Source organism: Oncorhynchus tshawytscha, linkage group LG04 (genome assembly GCF_018296145.1).
Source record: "Oncorhynchus tshawytscha isolate Ot180627B linkage group LG04, Otsh_v2.0, whole genome shotgun sequence".
Taxonomy (NCBI): domain Eukaryota; kingdom Metazoa; phylum Chordata; class Actinopteri; order Salmoniformes; family Salmonidae; genus Oncorhynchus; species Oncorhynchus tshawytscha.
The window spans coordinates 1,371,414-1,386,847 of NC_056432.1; the positions used below are offsets into that span (position 1 = coordinate 1,371,414).

The following is a 15,434-nucleotide window of genomic DNA, read 5'->3' on the forward strand; positions in this document are numbered from 1 at the left end:
ATGGAAAAAAGCTGTCCTTGAAATGGTCTTGATATGTTCTTGAAAAGAGAGATCAGGGGCCAGAGTAATGCCGAGGTCCTTCACAGTTTTATTTGAGACGACTGTACAACCATTAAGATTAATTGTCAGATTCAACAGAAGATCTCTTTGTTTCTTGGGACCTAGAACAAGCATCTCTGTTTTGTCCGAGTTTAAAAGTAGAAAGTTTGCAGCCATCCACTTCCTTATGTCTGAAACACATGCTTCTAGCAAGTGCAATTTTGGGGCTTCACCATGTTTCATTGAAATGTACAGCTGTGTGTCATCCGCATAGCAGTGAAAGTTAACATTATGTTTTCGAATAACATCCCAAGAGGTAAAATATATAGTGAAAACAATAGTGGTCCTAAAACGGAACCTTGAGGAACACCGAAATTTACAGTTGATTTGTCAAATCAAATCAAATCAAAATCAAATCAAATTTATTTATATAGCCCTTCGTACATCAGCTGATATCTCAAAGTGCTGTACAGAAACCCAGCCTAAAACCCCAAACAGCAAGCAATGCAGGTGTAGAAGCACGGTGGCTAGGAAAAACTCCCTAGAAAGGCCAAAACCTAGGAAGAAACCTAGAGAGGAACCAGGCTATGTGGGGTGGCCAGTCCTCTTCTGGCTGTGCCGGGTGGAGATTATAACAGAACATGGCCAAGATGTTCAAATGTTCATAAATGACCAGCATGGTCGAATAATAATAAGGCAGAACAGTCAGGTGGAAGTTGAAACTGGAGCAGCAGCATGGCCAGGTGGACTGGGGACAGCAAGGAGTCATCATGTCAGGTAGTCCTGGGGCATGGTCCTAGGGCTCAGGTCAGTTGAAACTGGAACAGCAGCATGGCCAGGTGGACTGGGGACAGCAAGGAGTCATCATGTCAGGTAGTCCTGGAGCTCAGGTCCTAGGGCTCAGGTCCTCCGAGAGAGAGAAAGAAAGAGAGAAGGAGAGAATTAGAGAACGCACACTCAGATTCACACAGGACACCGAATAGGACAGGAGAAGTACTCCAGATATAACAAACTGACCCCAGCCCCCGACACATAAACTACTGCAGCATAAATACTGGAGGCTGAGACAGGAGGGGTCAGGAGACACTGTGGCCCCATCCGAGGTCACCCCCGGACAGGGCCAAACAGGAAGGATATAATTGTCAGAGGACAAACCATTCACAGAGACAAACTGATATCTTTCCGACAGATAAGATCTAAACCAGGCCAGAACTTGTCCGTGTAGACCAATTTGGGTTTCCAATCTCTCCAAAAGAATGTGGTGATCGATGGTATCAAAAGCAGCACTAAGGTCTAGGAGCACGAGGACAGATGCAGAGCCTCGGTCCGATGCCATTAAATGTCATTTACCACCTTCACAAGTGCCGTCTCAGTGCTATGATGGGGTCTAAAACCAGACTGAAGCATTTCGTATACATTGTTTGTCTTCAGGAAGGCAGTAAGTTGCTGCGCAACAGCCTTTTCTAAAATTTTTGAGAGGAATAGAAGATTCGATATAGGCCGATAGTTTTTTATATTTTCTGGATCAAGGTTTGGCTTTTTCAAGAGAGGCTTTATTACTGCCACTTTTAGTGAGTTTGGTACACATCCGGTGGATAGAGAGCCGTTTATTATGTTCAAGGGCCAAGCACAGGAAGCAGCTCTTTCAGTAGTTTAGTTGGAATAGGGTCCAGTATGCAGCTTGAAGGTTTAGAGGCCATGATTATTTTCATCATTGTGTCAAGAGATATAGTACTAAAACACTTGAGTGTCTCCCTTGATCCTAGGTCCTGGCAGAGTTGTGCAGACTCAGGACAACTGAGCTTCGAAGGAATACGCAGATTTAAAGAGGAGTCCGTAATTTGCTTTCTAATAATCATAATCTTTTCCTCAAAGAAGTTCATGAATTTATCACTGCTAAAGTGAAAGTCATCCTCTCTTGGGGAATGCTGCTTTTTAGTTAGCTTTGCGACAGTATCAAAAAGGAATTTCGGATTGTTCTTATTTTCCTCAATTAAGTTTGAAAGATAGAGCCCTTACTGCTGCTCGATCATCCTTCGGTACTGCACGGTACTGTCTTTCCAAGCTAGTCGGAAGACTTCCAGTTTGGTGTGGCGCCATTTCCGTTCCAATTTTCTGGAAGCTTGCTTCAGAGCTCGGGTATTTTCTGTGTACCAGGGAGCTAGTTTCTTATGAGAAATGTTTTTAGTTTTTAGGGGTGCAACTGCATCTAGGGTATTGCGCAAGGTTAAATTGAGTTCCTCAGTTAGGTGGTTAACTGATTTTTGTCCTCTGGCGTCCTTGGGTAGACAGAGGGAATCTGGAAGGACATCAAGGAATCTTTGTGTAGTCTGTGAATTTATAGCACGACTTGAACCTTTATAGTCAGTTGAACCTTTAACCTTTTTAATCAACTAGGCAGGTCAGTTGAACCTTCCTTTAACCTTTTTAACCAGGCAGGTCAGTTGAACCTTCCTTTAACCTTTTTAACCAGGCAGGTCAGTTGAACCTTTAACCTTTTTAATCAACTAGGCAGGTCAGTTGAATCTTCCTTTAACCTTTTTAACCAGGCAGGTCAGTTGAACCTACCTTTAACCTTTTAAACCAGGCAGGTCAGTTGAACCTTCCTTTAACCTTTTTAACCAGGCAGGTCAGTTGAACCTTCCTTTAACCCTCTCTGTTGGATAGCCTTAGCCAGTTAGCTAACATAGCATCCCTCTCTGTTGGATAGCCTTAGCCAGTTAGCTAACATAGCATCCCTCTCTGTTGGATAGCCTTAGCCAGTTAGCTAACATAGCATCCCTCTCTGTTGGATAGCCATAGCCAGCTAGCTAACATAGCATCCCTCTCTGTTGGATAGCCTTAGCCAGCTAGCTAACATAACATCCCTCTCTGTCGGATAGCCTTAGCCAGTTAGCTAACATAGCTAACTGGCTATTTTAGCTAGTATGGTAGTATGTGCCAGGCGCACCTAGTAAATCCTCTACAATCAAGCAGTACAGAATACAGTCAGCAAGCAGTTTAGCAGTTACACCGCCGGGCCCCGGTGGCAATAAATTAATAAAACCAAAAGTTTACTTTGACTTGGAAGAGATCCAGTGTTGGATAGCCATAGCCATAGCCAGCTAGCTAACATAGCATCCCTCTCTAGCTAAGGCTATCCAACAGAGAGGGATGATATGTTAGCTAGCTGGCTATGGCTATCCAACAGAGAGGGATGCTATGTTAGCTAGCAGGCTAAGGCTATCCAACAGAGAGGGATGCTATGTTAGCTAACTGGCTATGGCTATGGCTATCCAACACTGGATCTCTTCCAAGTCAAAGTAAACTTTTGGTTTTATTAATTTATTGCCACCGGGGCCCGGCAGTGTAACTGCTAAACTGCTTGCTGACTGTATTCTGTACTGCTTGATTGTAGAGGATTTACTAACGCGTTTTTAGTAACTATGTTGACTATGACTTTAGCTACATGGTGACAATGATATAGGCTGTGTGGCGTTATGAAGGTCTGTCTTGAAGGTTTTTTCACCTGGTTACAGAAAGTCCACAAGCGAAGAGAAAAGGTGAGAGGAGGAGAACATGTAGATGTGAGAAGGAATTATACAATGAGCAAAATGATCATGCTGTTTGTATGTGGCTGCTATGAAACTGAAACTGACACGGTTGCGTGTGATTACCGGTGTATTCATTCAGCCGATTCTGTTGAAAAACTTTTCTTGAACGGAAACAAGCAGAATGAAACGGGGATAAACGTACCTGCATTTGTCCAATAGAGACTCTCCTTTCCAACTGTTGGACTAATGATTACAACCTAGATTAGATAGATGCAGGCAAGAGTGTGCAAGGAGGTATTGAATGTGTCACTGTCTGTCACCTTGATTAGTCTAATTGTTCTCTTGACCTGTGTGCACCTACGTTTTACACTTTCATTCATAGGCTGTAGCAACCTCACGATGGGTACAGGGAACATTCTAGTATCATGTAGGAGCCTAAACCTATCACTGTTACATTGAACTGAGTGAATGGAATATGAATGACAGTAACCTAAACCTATTGATGTTACATTGAACTGGGTGAATATGAATGACAGTAACCTAAACCTATCACTGTTACATTGAACTGGGTGAATGGAATATGAATGGCAGTCATCCAATATAATGTAATAGAAATAAGTCCGTGTTTATCAAAATAAAATTGTCCTCTCTGATCTTAAAAAACAGACCTCAACTGCTTCATACACACAGGAAACTGTTGAGCATGAAAGACCCAGTAGCGTTGTAGTTCTTGACACACTCAAACCGGTGGCACCTACTACCGTACCCCGTTCAAAGTCACTTAAATATTTTGTCTTGCCCATTCACCCTCTGAATGACACACATACACAATCCATGTCTCAATTATCTCAAGGCTTAAATATCCTTCTTTAATCTGTCTCCTCCCCTTCATCGACACTGATTGAAGTGGATTTAACAAGTGACATCAATAAGGGATCATAGCTTTCACCTGGATTCACCTGGTCAGTCTATGTCATAGAAAGAGCAGGTGTTCCTAATGGTTTGTCCACTCAGTGTATATGGAAGTACTTTAGTGCCCCCAAAAAGTGGTTCCATTTATTTTATATATATATATAATTTCCTGAGCATATTTTATCTGTTGGATAGGACAGACACTTCAAAATATATTTTCTATGGGCTAATAGCAGTAAGGCCAAATTCAATGTTTCATCAAAATGATTTTAAATATTTTTTTTTATACTTAAAGGTGTTAATTAGCAATTCCAGGTGTTCGCTTAGTAGAACCCAGGCTCTTAGACTTTAGGGGGTTGATTTGTAGCTTAGTAGAACCCAGGCCTTTAGATCTTAGGGGGTTGATTTGTAGCTTAGTAGAACCCAGGCCTTTAGATCTTAGGGGGTTGATTTGTAGCTTAGTAGAAGCCAGGCCTTTAGATCTTAGGGGGTTGATTTGTAGCTTAGTAGAACCCAGGCCTTTAGATCTTAGGGGTTGATTTGTAGCTTAGTAGAACCCAGGCCTTTAGATCTTAGGGGGTTGATTTGTAGCTTAGTAGAACCCAGGCCTTTAGATCTTAGGGGGTTGATTTGTAGCTTAGTAGAACCCAGGCCTTTAGATCTTAGGGGGTTGATTTGTAGCTTAGTAGAACCCAGGCTGTTAGATTTTAGGGGGTTGACTTATGTTGTTTGTTCCAGGCCCTGGTCTGCGTCCCCTGGCGTTGCCGTGTCCTTACCCGGGTGCGTTTGGCATGGTGCCCCACCCAAGCCTCAACGGGCTGAACGGCGACCTGGGCGGAGCCAGCGCCTACGCCTCCCTACACAACCTGTCTCCTCAGATGAGTGCAGCTGCTGCAGTCGCGGCCTACGGACGATCACAAGTGGTACGCTATTCTCCCATCTCAACTCACAACAAATCACATGTCCACCATCTTATTAGTGTCACTCAATCTTCTTTCATTGACACAAATTATAAAGTGGTTGGACAATGTTTGAGCGATATCAAAATCAAATCACATGTTATTTGTCACATGCTCCGTAAACAACAGGTGTAGACTAACAGTGAAATGCTCCGTAAACAACAGGTGTAGACTAACAGTGAAATGCTCCGTAAACAACAGGTGTAGACTAACAGTGAAATGCTCCGTAAACAACAGGTGTAGACTAACAGTGAAATGCTCCGTAAACAACAGGTGTAGACTAACAGTGAAATGCTCCGTAAACAACAGGTGTAGACTAACAGTGAAATGCTCCGTAAACAACAGGTGTAGACTAACAGTGAAATGCTGACTTGCAGGTCCTTCCCAACAATGCAGAGAGAATTAATAGAAAAGTAAAGATACCGAGAAATAAATACACAATGAGTAACTTGGCTATAGTTACTTTGGTGGAAATTCAACACCAAGGACACCTGAGGTCAATATTAAAATGAATCCGTTTTTATTCTCAGTTAACTGGAGAGGTTACAACAAACACACTCAGAACAGGTCGGTCAACTGCTCCGCCAGTGCAGTCTCTTCCTTCCTGTTATATTACACTGACCCCCCCCCAGAATTTGTAAGATAATGGTTGAAATGACACAGACGGAGGCTAAAATAGTCAATAAGGTTTATTCACGAGAGTCCTGGTTAGTTGTACAAAATCATTTTATACTGGCGTCTTACGCACATACATGTTGATTATTTAACTAGGCAAGTCAGTTAAGAACAAATTATTATTTTCAATGACAGTCTAGGAACAGTGGGTTTAACTGCCTGTTCAGGGGCAGAATGACAGATTTGTACCTTGTCAGCTCGGGGGTTTGAACTAGTCCAACACTCCAACCACTAGGCTACCCTACGCACACACTGTCCTGCTACCCAGCCGACAAAGATTAGGGGAGTCACTCCCCGTCCTCCGTCAAGATAGGTAGACCCTGGGAAGTACTCTCAGTGGCCCCCAGCCAAGGTCGGCACCGAATCTTGCTCAGATGGTCTGTTTTTAAGATACTACTGTATAATAGACATTGTTACAGTTATATTGTTTTACCCTAATTCTGACTAAAACTACACACATCATGACTAAAACTACACACATAATTTATTATAATTTTAAGATTCTAATCAATTTCATACAATTATATGGCTTCAGGGTGGAATATTCTAGTCATTCATTTAAACCTATAAATTCCATCAACAGATTGACAGGGGTTGGTTCCTGCAGGTGGCTGGCTACGCAGTCATGGTTGACAGGGGTTGGTTCCTGCAGGTGGCTGGCTACGCAGTCATGGTTGACAGGGTTTGGTTCCTGCAGGTGGCTGGCTATGCAGTCATGGTTGACAGGGTTGGTTCCTGCAGGTGGCTGGCTACGCAGTCATGGTTGACAGGATTGGTTCCTGCAGGTGGCTGGCTATGCAGTCATGGTTGACAGGGTTTGGTTCCTGCAGGTGGCTGGCTACGCAGTCATGGTTGACATGGTTTGGTTCCTGCAGGATGGCTGGCTTCGCAGTCATGGTTGACAGGGTTTGGTTCCTGCAGGTGGCTGGCTACGCAGTCATGGTTGACAGGATTTGGTTCCTGCAGGTGGCTGGCTACGCAGTCATGGTTGACAGGGTTTGGTTCCTGCAGGTGGCTGGCTACGCAGTCATGGTTGACAAGGTTTGGTTCCTGCAGGTGGCTGGCTACGCAGTCATGGTTGACAGGGTTGGTTCCTGCAGGTGGCTGGCTACGCAGTCATGGTTGACAAGGTTTGGTTCCTGCAGGTGGCTGGCTACGCAGTCATGGTTGACAGGGTTGGTTCCTGCAGGCTACGCAGGAGTCGTGTCTTTGGCTATGCCGGATTAAGTGATATGACATGCTATTCTATAAAATCCTTTCTCCATAATTAGTATTACCTGATTGAGCTAATCATGTAAATGTAATTAACTAGAGTGTCGGGGCACCACAAAATAGTATTTATAGACCTGCTATCTTCCGAATAAACTCTCAAAGACCTAGTAATATTTTACATCAATAGCAGTCAATATTAATAGTCACCTTAATTCAGTCTCATCTGAAAGTTGAAAATTCTTGGTTATCTTCACGAACCCTGGCAAACAAGTTGAATCAGCAATACAAAATTGGGTTTAATTATTTATTGACTAAATACCTAACTAATCACACAGAATCACATATACACAGAATGAATCATAACTTGATTACTAATTACGTCATAAAGGAAAACGTCCCTAGCGGACGGAACAGATTCTGACAGCTGGTTACACAAAAGAAAAGGGGCTGGGTTTGAGTGAAAGAGCGGGAAGACTGAGGGACACAGGGAGAAGCTGTGCTATCTTAAATACAGTATTTTATGCATTCTAAATTAACGCCCATTTGGAAAAGGAAAATGCAATAAATATTTACTCTGAGCGGCGCTGCGGTAGGTTGGTGGTAGATGGAAGGCCGTGTTGCCAAACCGAGTCCTTTGTCCTTTGAAGAATGTCTCTGGTGGTCAATTAGATACGTTGTAGTAACGTCGTTGTGTGGTAGATGGGATATTCTGTCTGTTCTTTCCTAGCCCACGTTTGCAGCTGCTGTTGCTAACTCAACAGCTAGGAGGTATCACTTCTGTAGTGAATAAGAGTTCAAAGTTCATACCATTCACAACCAAGCAACACGCTGAGGTTGGCTTAGTTCTGTAGTTGACATGTTGGTCCTTTTAACGTATGGACCGTCGTCCTCACATCCTCGGAACAGGAGGTTACATTGTCGTCAAGGCTTTATATAGTGGAGCAAGAAGGGTGTGTTTGAAAAGTTGTATAACCCATGTCTCTTCACAGGGGCGGGCCACTGATTGAGCAGAGCCCTAACCTCATGAAAACCCAAATCTCTCATTTGGAAGCTAAAATTACTTTTCACCAATCATTTTATATTCAAACATTTGAATTGAACAATTCCATGTGAATACGATAACTCTGATGTGTAGACTTTCCACTGTAGAGTTTATGTCATCCTAGCATCGATCAGAATGTCTCAGATGACAACCGATCTGACTTCATATTTATTAAGTACCACCGCATATGTTCAATTCGTCGGATTTTCCAGAATATAGTTCATTTCCCCCCACCTTCTGATGTTGCCAGAATCTCTATGTTAACCAAGGGGTTTTCAAATGTCACATCAGTAGGGTAGAGAGAGGAAAAAGGGGGGAAGAGGTATTTATGACTGTCATAAACCTACCCCCAGGCCAATGTCATGACACAGGCATGGTTGACAGGGTTGGTTCCTGCAGGTGGCTGGCTACGCAGGCATGGTAGACAGGGTTGGTTCCTGCAGGTGGCTGGCTACGCAGGCATGGTTCATAGGGTTGGTTCCTGCAGGTGCCCGGCTGTTATCTTGCGGGCTCAGCAATGTCTCCTATCTTAACTTCCAGAACATATTCTGGGTGTTGTGCCAATTGGTCTGAGGAGGTCACAGTCACCATCACGAACAAGGATAGTGAGAGAAGATGCACACTGTGTACAATTCAAGGCTATGTCTTCAGATAATAACATTTTCTCTCACATTACGTTCCCCAGCAAGAAAACAAAATGTCGCTCAAACAGAAGGGGAACGAACAAAGAGTCACTGACAACAACCAAAGCGAAACAGGTGGTGTTTTATGAGGGGTTCTGAAAGACGCTCTTGGGGGTGCCCACTGAGAGACACTCATGGGGGTGTCCACTGAAAGACACTCATGGGGGTGTCCACTGAAAGACACTCATGGGGGTGTCCACTGAAAGATGACTAGCAACAACAACTGGTATCTAAAGGACAGCCACCATGAGAGCCCAAGAAGAGGCAAACCAGAAGAAATCCCAACACCAAACTTAAAGACAGGAAGCAAACCAAAAAGGTGGAGCAAAACCAAATCATATAAAGGACTGCTTGTCTAGAAATCAAAATGGGGAGTGCCAACTAAAGGTGTTAACCCTCCACATCTACCAAGACAACTGGAGCACTGGGCCAGACACTCTTAAATAACACCTGGGCCAGCTACTCTTAAATATCACCTGGGCCAACTAAAGGTGTTAACCCTCCACATCTACCAAGACAACTGGAGCACTGGGCCAGCCACTCTTAAATATCACCTGGGCCAGCCACTCTTAAATATCACCTGGGTCAGACACTCTTAAATATGACCTGGGCCAGACACTCTTAAATATCACCTGGGCCAACTAAAGGTGTTAACCCTCCACATCTACCAAGACAACTGGAGCACTGGGCCAGACACTCGTAAATATCAACTGGGCCAGCCACTCTTAAATATCACCAGGGCCAACTAAAGGTGTTAACCCTCCACATCTACCAAGACAACTGGAGCACTGGGCCAGCCACTCTTAAATATGACCTGGGCCAGACACTCTTAAATAACACCAGGGCCAGACACTCTTAAATATCACCTGGGCCAGACACTCTTAAATATCATCCGGGCCAGACACTCTTAAATATCACCTGGGCCAGACACTCTTAAATATCACCTGGGACAGACACTCTTAAATATCACCTGGGCCAGACACTCTTAAATAACACCAGGGCCAGACACTCTTAAATATCACCTGGGCCATACACTCTTAAATATGACCTGGGCCAGACACTCTTAAATATGACCTGGGCCAGACACTCATAAATAACACCAGGGCCAGCCACTCTTTAAATATCACCTGGGCCAGCCACTCTTTAAATATTACCTGGGCCAGACACTCTTAAATATCACCTGGGCCAGCCACTCTTAAATATCACCTGGGTCAGCCACTCTTAAATATCACCTGGGCCAGACACTCTTAAATATCTCCTGGGCCAGCCACTCTTAAATATCACCTGGGCCAACTAAAGGTGTTAAACCTCCACATCTACCAAGACAACTGGAGCACTGGGCCAGACACTCTTAAATATCACCTGGGCCAGACACTCTTAAATATCACCTGGGCCAGCCACTCTTAAATATGACCTGGGCCAGACACTCTTAAATATGACCTGGGCCAGACAGTCTTAAATATCACCTGGTTCAGCCACTCTTAAATATCACCTGGGCCAGCCACTCTTTAAATATCACCTGGGCCAGACACTCTTAAATAACACCTGGGCCAGCCACTCTTAAATATCACCTGGGCCAGACACTCTTAAATAACACCAGGGCCAGCCACTCTTAAATATCACATGGGCCAGCCACTCTTAAATATCACCTGGGCCAGCCGCTCTTTAAATATCACCTGGGCCAGCCACTCTTTAAATATCACCTGGGCCAGCCACTCTTAAATAACACCTGGACCAGCCACTCTTAAATATCACCTGGGCCAGCCACTCTTAAATATGACCTGGGCCAGCCACTCTTAAATATCACCTGGACCAGCCACTCTTTAAATATCACCTGGGCCAGCACAGGTTAAACACCAATTGGTGCCCCCTTCGTGCTAAAGTCCAACCGTCAAAACATAAATTGAAAATCCAAAGCCTGTAACAAAACTATATACACAAAAGTATGTGGACATCCTTCAAATGAGTGGATTCGGCTGTTTGCTGACAGGTGTACAGCACTTGCCCCAGTCAACTGTAATTGCTGTTATTGTGAAGTGGAACCGTCTAGGAGCAACAACGGCACAGCCACCAAGTACGTAGCGCATAAAAATCATCTGTCTTCAGTTGCAACACCCACTACTGAGTTCCAAACTGTTTCTGGAAGCAACTTCATCACAATAACTGTTTGTCTGGGGCTTTCTGAAATGGGTTTCCATGGCCGAGCAGCTTCACACAAGCCTAAGATCACCATGATCAATGCCAAGCGTCGGCTGGAGTGGTGTAAAACTCACCGCTATTGGACTCTGGAGAAGTGAAAACGCGTTCTGTGGAGTGATGAATCACGCTTCACTATCTGGCAGTCCAACGGACAAATCTGGGTTTGGCCGATGCCAGGAGAACGCTACCTGCCTTAATGCATAGTGTCAACTGTAAAGTTTGGTGGAGGATGAATAATGGTATGGGGCTGTTTTTCATGATTTCAGCAATGCCCCTTAGTTCCAGTGAAGGGAAATCTTAACTGTACCGCATACAATTCTGTTTTTCCAACTTTTGGCAACAGTTTGGGGAAGGCCCTTTCCTGTTTCAGCATGACAATGCCCCCGTGCAAAAAGAGAGGTCCATACAGAAATTGTTTGTCAAGATCGGTATGGAAGAACTTGACTGGCCTGCACAGAGCCCTGACCTCACCCAGAGAAACATAGGATATTACGAGGTTAGTATTAGCTTTTCCGATGTCCAGAAGCCGTTTTTGGTCATAGGAAACAATGAGGGAGATGTTATGTACAAAAAAGGTTAAGATCAGCAACAACAATAGCAAAAATAGCAGAATTGGTCTGGAGTACATTTTGGTTATTTAGCAGACGCTCTTATCTAGAGTGACTTACAGGAGCAATAAGTGGTAGGTGCCTTGCTCAAGGGCACATTGGCATATTTTTCACCTAGTCTGCTCTAGGATTCGAACCAGCGACCATTCGGTTACTTGCCCAACACTCATAACCGCCAGGCTACAGCCGCCATCTCATCAAGGGGCAATGTTTGAACAATATCAATTGAAAGTCACATAAAAGTGCATCATTTAAACTGCATTTTGGTTTGAAGGGTACAAGATGCTTGAATGATTTCCTTAAAAGAGATAATAAATTAATCTCTCTTCTGTTCTCCATCCTCCAGGTTGGTTTTGACCCCCACCACCACATGAGGGTCCCTGGTCTTCCCCCCAACCTCTCTGGCATTCCTGGAGGAAAACCGTACGTCTCCCTTTTTCATGTGGATGCTTTTGAAAAATAGATTCTCTAGATAGATTCTCCAGAATATAAAATAAACCCTCCTCTTCATCACCTCTCCTCCTCCTCTAAGAGCCTATTCCTTCCACGTGAGTACTGAGGGCCAGATGCAGCCGGTACCGTTCCCTCCGGACGCCCTGATAGGCCCGGGGATTCCCCGGCACGCCCGTCAGATCAACACACTGAGCCACGGCGAGGTGGTGTGTGCCGTCACTATATCCAACCCAACCAGACACGTCTACACAGGAGGGAAGGGCTGTGTCAAGATCTGGGACATCAGCCAGCCCGGCAGCAAGAGCCCTGTGTCACAACTAGACTGTCTGGTGAGAATACTATACAGGAAGTTTTTCTGCCATTTAAATCTTGGTGCGGGCTGCCTGGGGGGCTGGGGGGGTCAGTTATCTTTTCCAATCTATTTACTTTTTAAAAATAATCTTTGATAACTAGATGGTCGAGAATAAATGAAAATTAAACAATTAATTTATTACTATTGATTTTGTTATTGTTTGAACATAAGACCACCGCATTAGCAATGAAAAATTAATCGAACTAAGCTTTAAAACTAAAAAGAGATTGAGGGAGGAAGGTCGAGAGGGAGGTCTGAGAGAAGAGAGGGAGGTCTGTAGAGAAGAGAGGGAGGTCGAGAGAGAAGGGAGAGAGGTCTGGAGAGAAGAGAGGGTGGTCGAGAGAGGGAGGTCGAGAGAGGAGAGAGGGAGGTTGAGAGAGTAGAGAGGGATGTCGAGAGAGAAGGGAGGGAGGTAGAGAGGGAGGTAGAGAGGGAGGTAGAGAGAGCAGTAGAGGGAGGTAGAGACAGAGGTAGAGAGGGAGGTAGAGACAGAGGTAGAGAGGGAGGTCGAGAGGGTGGTCGAGAGAGGAGAGAGGGAGGGCGAGAGAGGTCGAGAGAGGTAGAGAGAGAGGTCGAGAGAGAGGTAGAGGGAGGTAGAGAGAGAGGTCGAGAGAGAGGTAGAGGGAGGTAGAGAGAGGGAGGTCGAGAGGGAGGACGAGAGGGAGGTAGAGAGAGAGGTAGAGCGGGAGGTAGAGAGAGAAGAGAGGGATGTCGAGAGGGAGGTAGAGCGGGAGGTAGAGAGAGAAGAGAGGGATGTCGAGAGGGAGGTAGAGAGAGGTAGAGAGAGAAGAGAGGGAGGTCGAGAGGGAGGTCGAGAGGGAGGTAGAGAGAGAGGTAGAGCGGGACGTAGAGAGAGAGGTAGAGCGGGAGGTAGAGAGAGAGGTAGAGTGGGAGGTAGAGAGAGAGGTAGAGCGGGAGGTTGAGAGGACTGTCTGGTGATTGAGTGTGTTGTGTGTGTTGCGTTACATCTTAGGTAAGTGCTTCCTCTAAATGATTTGTCCCGGGTGTGTGTGTTGGCCCACCAAATAACGCATGTCTCCTGTTGTGTTTATGATAGTAGCTATGTAAATCAAATCAAATCAAATTACATGAGTCACATGCGCCGAATATTACAGTGAAATGCTGAATAGACCTTACAGTGAAATACTGAATACAACAGGTGTAGTAGACCTTACAGTGAAATACTGAATACAACAGGTGTAGTAGACCTTACAGTGAAATGCTGAATACAACAGGTGTAGTAGACCTTACAGTGAAATGCTGAATACAACAGGTGTAGTAGACCTTACAGTGAAATGCTGAATACAACAGGTGCAGTAGACCTTACAGTGAAATGCTGAATACAACAGGTGCAGTAGACCTTACAGTGAAATGCTGAATACAACAGGTGTAGTAGACCTTACAGTGAAATGCTGAATACAACAGGTGCAGTAGACCTTACAGTGAAATGCTGAATACAACAGGTGTAGTAGACCTTACAGTGAAATGCTGAATACAACAGGTGCAGTAGACCTTACAGTGAAATGCTGAATACAACAGGTGTAGTAGACCTCACAGTGAAATGCTGAATACAACAGGTGTAGTAGACCTTACAGTGAAATGCTGAATACAACAGGTGTAGTAGACCTCACAGTGAAATGCTGAATACAACAGGTGTAGTAGTACAGTGAAATGCTGAATACAACAGGTGTAGTAGACCTTACAGTGAAATGCTGAATACAACAGGTGTAGTAGACCTTACAGTGAAATGCTGAATACAACAGGTGTAGTAGACCTTACAGTGAAATGCTGAATACAACAGGTGTAGTAGACCTTACAGTGAAATGCTGAATACAACAGGTGCAGTAAGACCTTACAGTGAAATGCTGAATACAACAGGTGCAGTAGACCTTACAGTGAAATGCTGAATACAACAGGTGTGAAAGTAGAGCTTACAGTGAAATGCTGAATACAACAGGTGTAGTAGACCTCACAGTGAAATGCTGAATACAACAGGTGTAGTAGACCTCACAGTGAAATTCTGAATACAACAGGTGTAGTAGAGCTTACAGTGAAATGCTGAATATAACAGACTAAATGCAAATAGTCTGGGTAGCCATTTAATTAGGTGTTCAAGAGTCTTATGGCTTGGGGGTAGAAGCTGTTTAGAAGCCTCTTGAACCTAGACTTGGTGCTCAGGTACCGCTTGCCGTGCGATAACAGATAGAACAGTCTATGACTGGGTGGCTGGAGTCTTTGACAATTTTTAGGGCCTTCCTCTGACACCGCCTGGTATAGAGGTCCTGAATGGCAGGAAGGTTGGCCCCAGTGATGTACTGGGCCATACACACTACCCTCTGTAGTGCCTTGCGGTCAGAGGCCAGCAGTTGCCATTCCAGGCAGTGGTGCAACCAGTCAGGATGCTCTCGATGGTGCAGCTGTTGAACCTTTTGAGGATCTGAGGACCCATGCCAAATCTTTTCAGTCTCCTGAGGGGAAAAATATTATGTTGTGCCCTCTTCACGACTGTCTCGGTGTGCTTGGACCATGTTTGTTTGAGGGATAGGACATCCTGTTATGATAGTAGCTATATATATAGGACTTCCTGTTGTATTTAGTTGCTATATATAGGACATCCTGTTGTGTTTAAGATAGTAGCTATATATAGGACATCCTGTTGTGTTTATGATAGTTGCTATATATAGGACATCCTATTGTGTTTATGATACTAGCTATATATAGGACTTCCTGTTGTGTTTATGATAGTAGCTATATATAGTATATGCTT

General features: G+C 44.4%; 1 protein-coding gene across 1 annotated transcript in view; it reads left to right on the plus strand.

Moving 5' to 3' along the window:
- Positions 1 to 15,434, plus strand: part of LOC112249408 (transducin-like enhancer protein 4) — a 41,735-nt gene that overhangs the window by 18,520 nt on the left and 7,781 nt on the right. Inside the window, 3 exon segments of the mRNA XM_042321240.1 lie at positions 5,223 to 5,407; positions 12,209 to 12,285; positions 12,395 to 12,644. Of these exon segments, the coding sequence (XP_042177174.1) occupies positions 5,223 to 5,407; positions 12,209 to 12,285; positions 12,395 to 12,644 (512 nt within the window).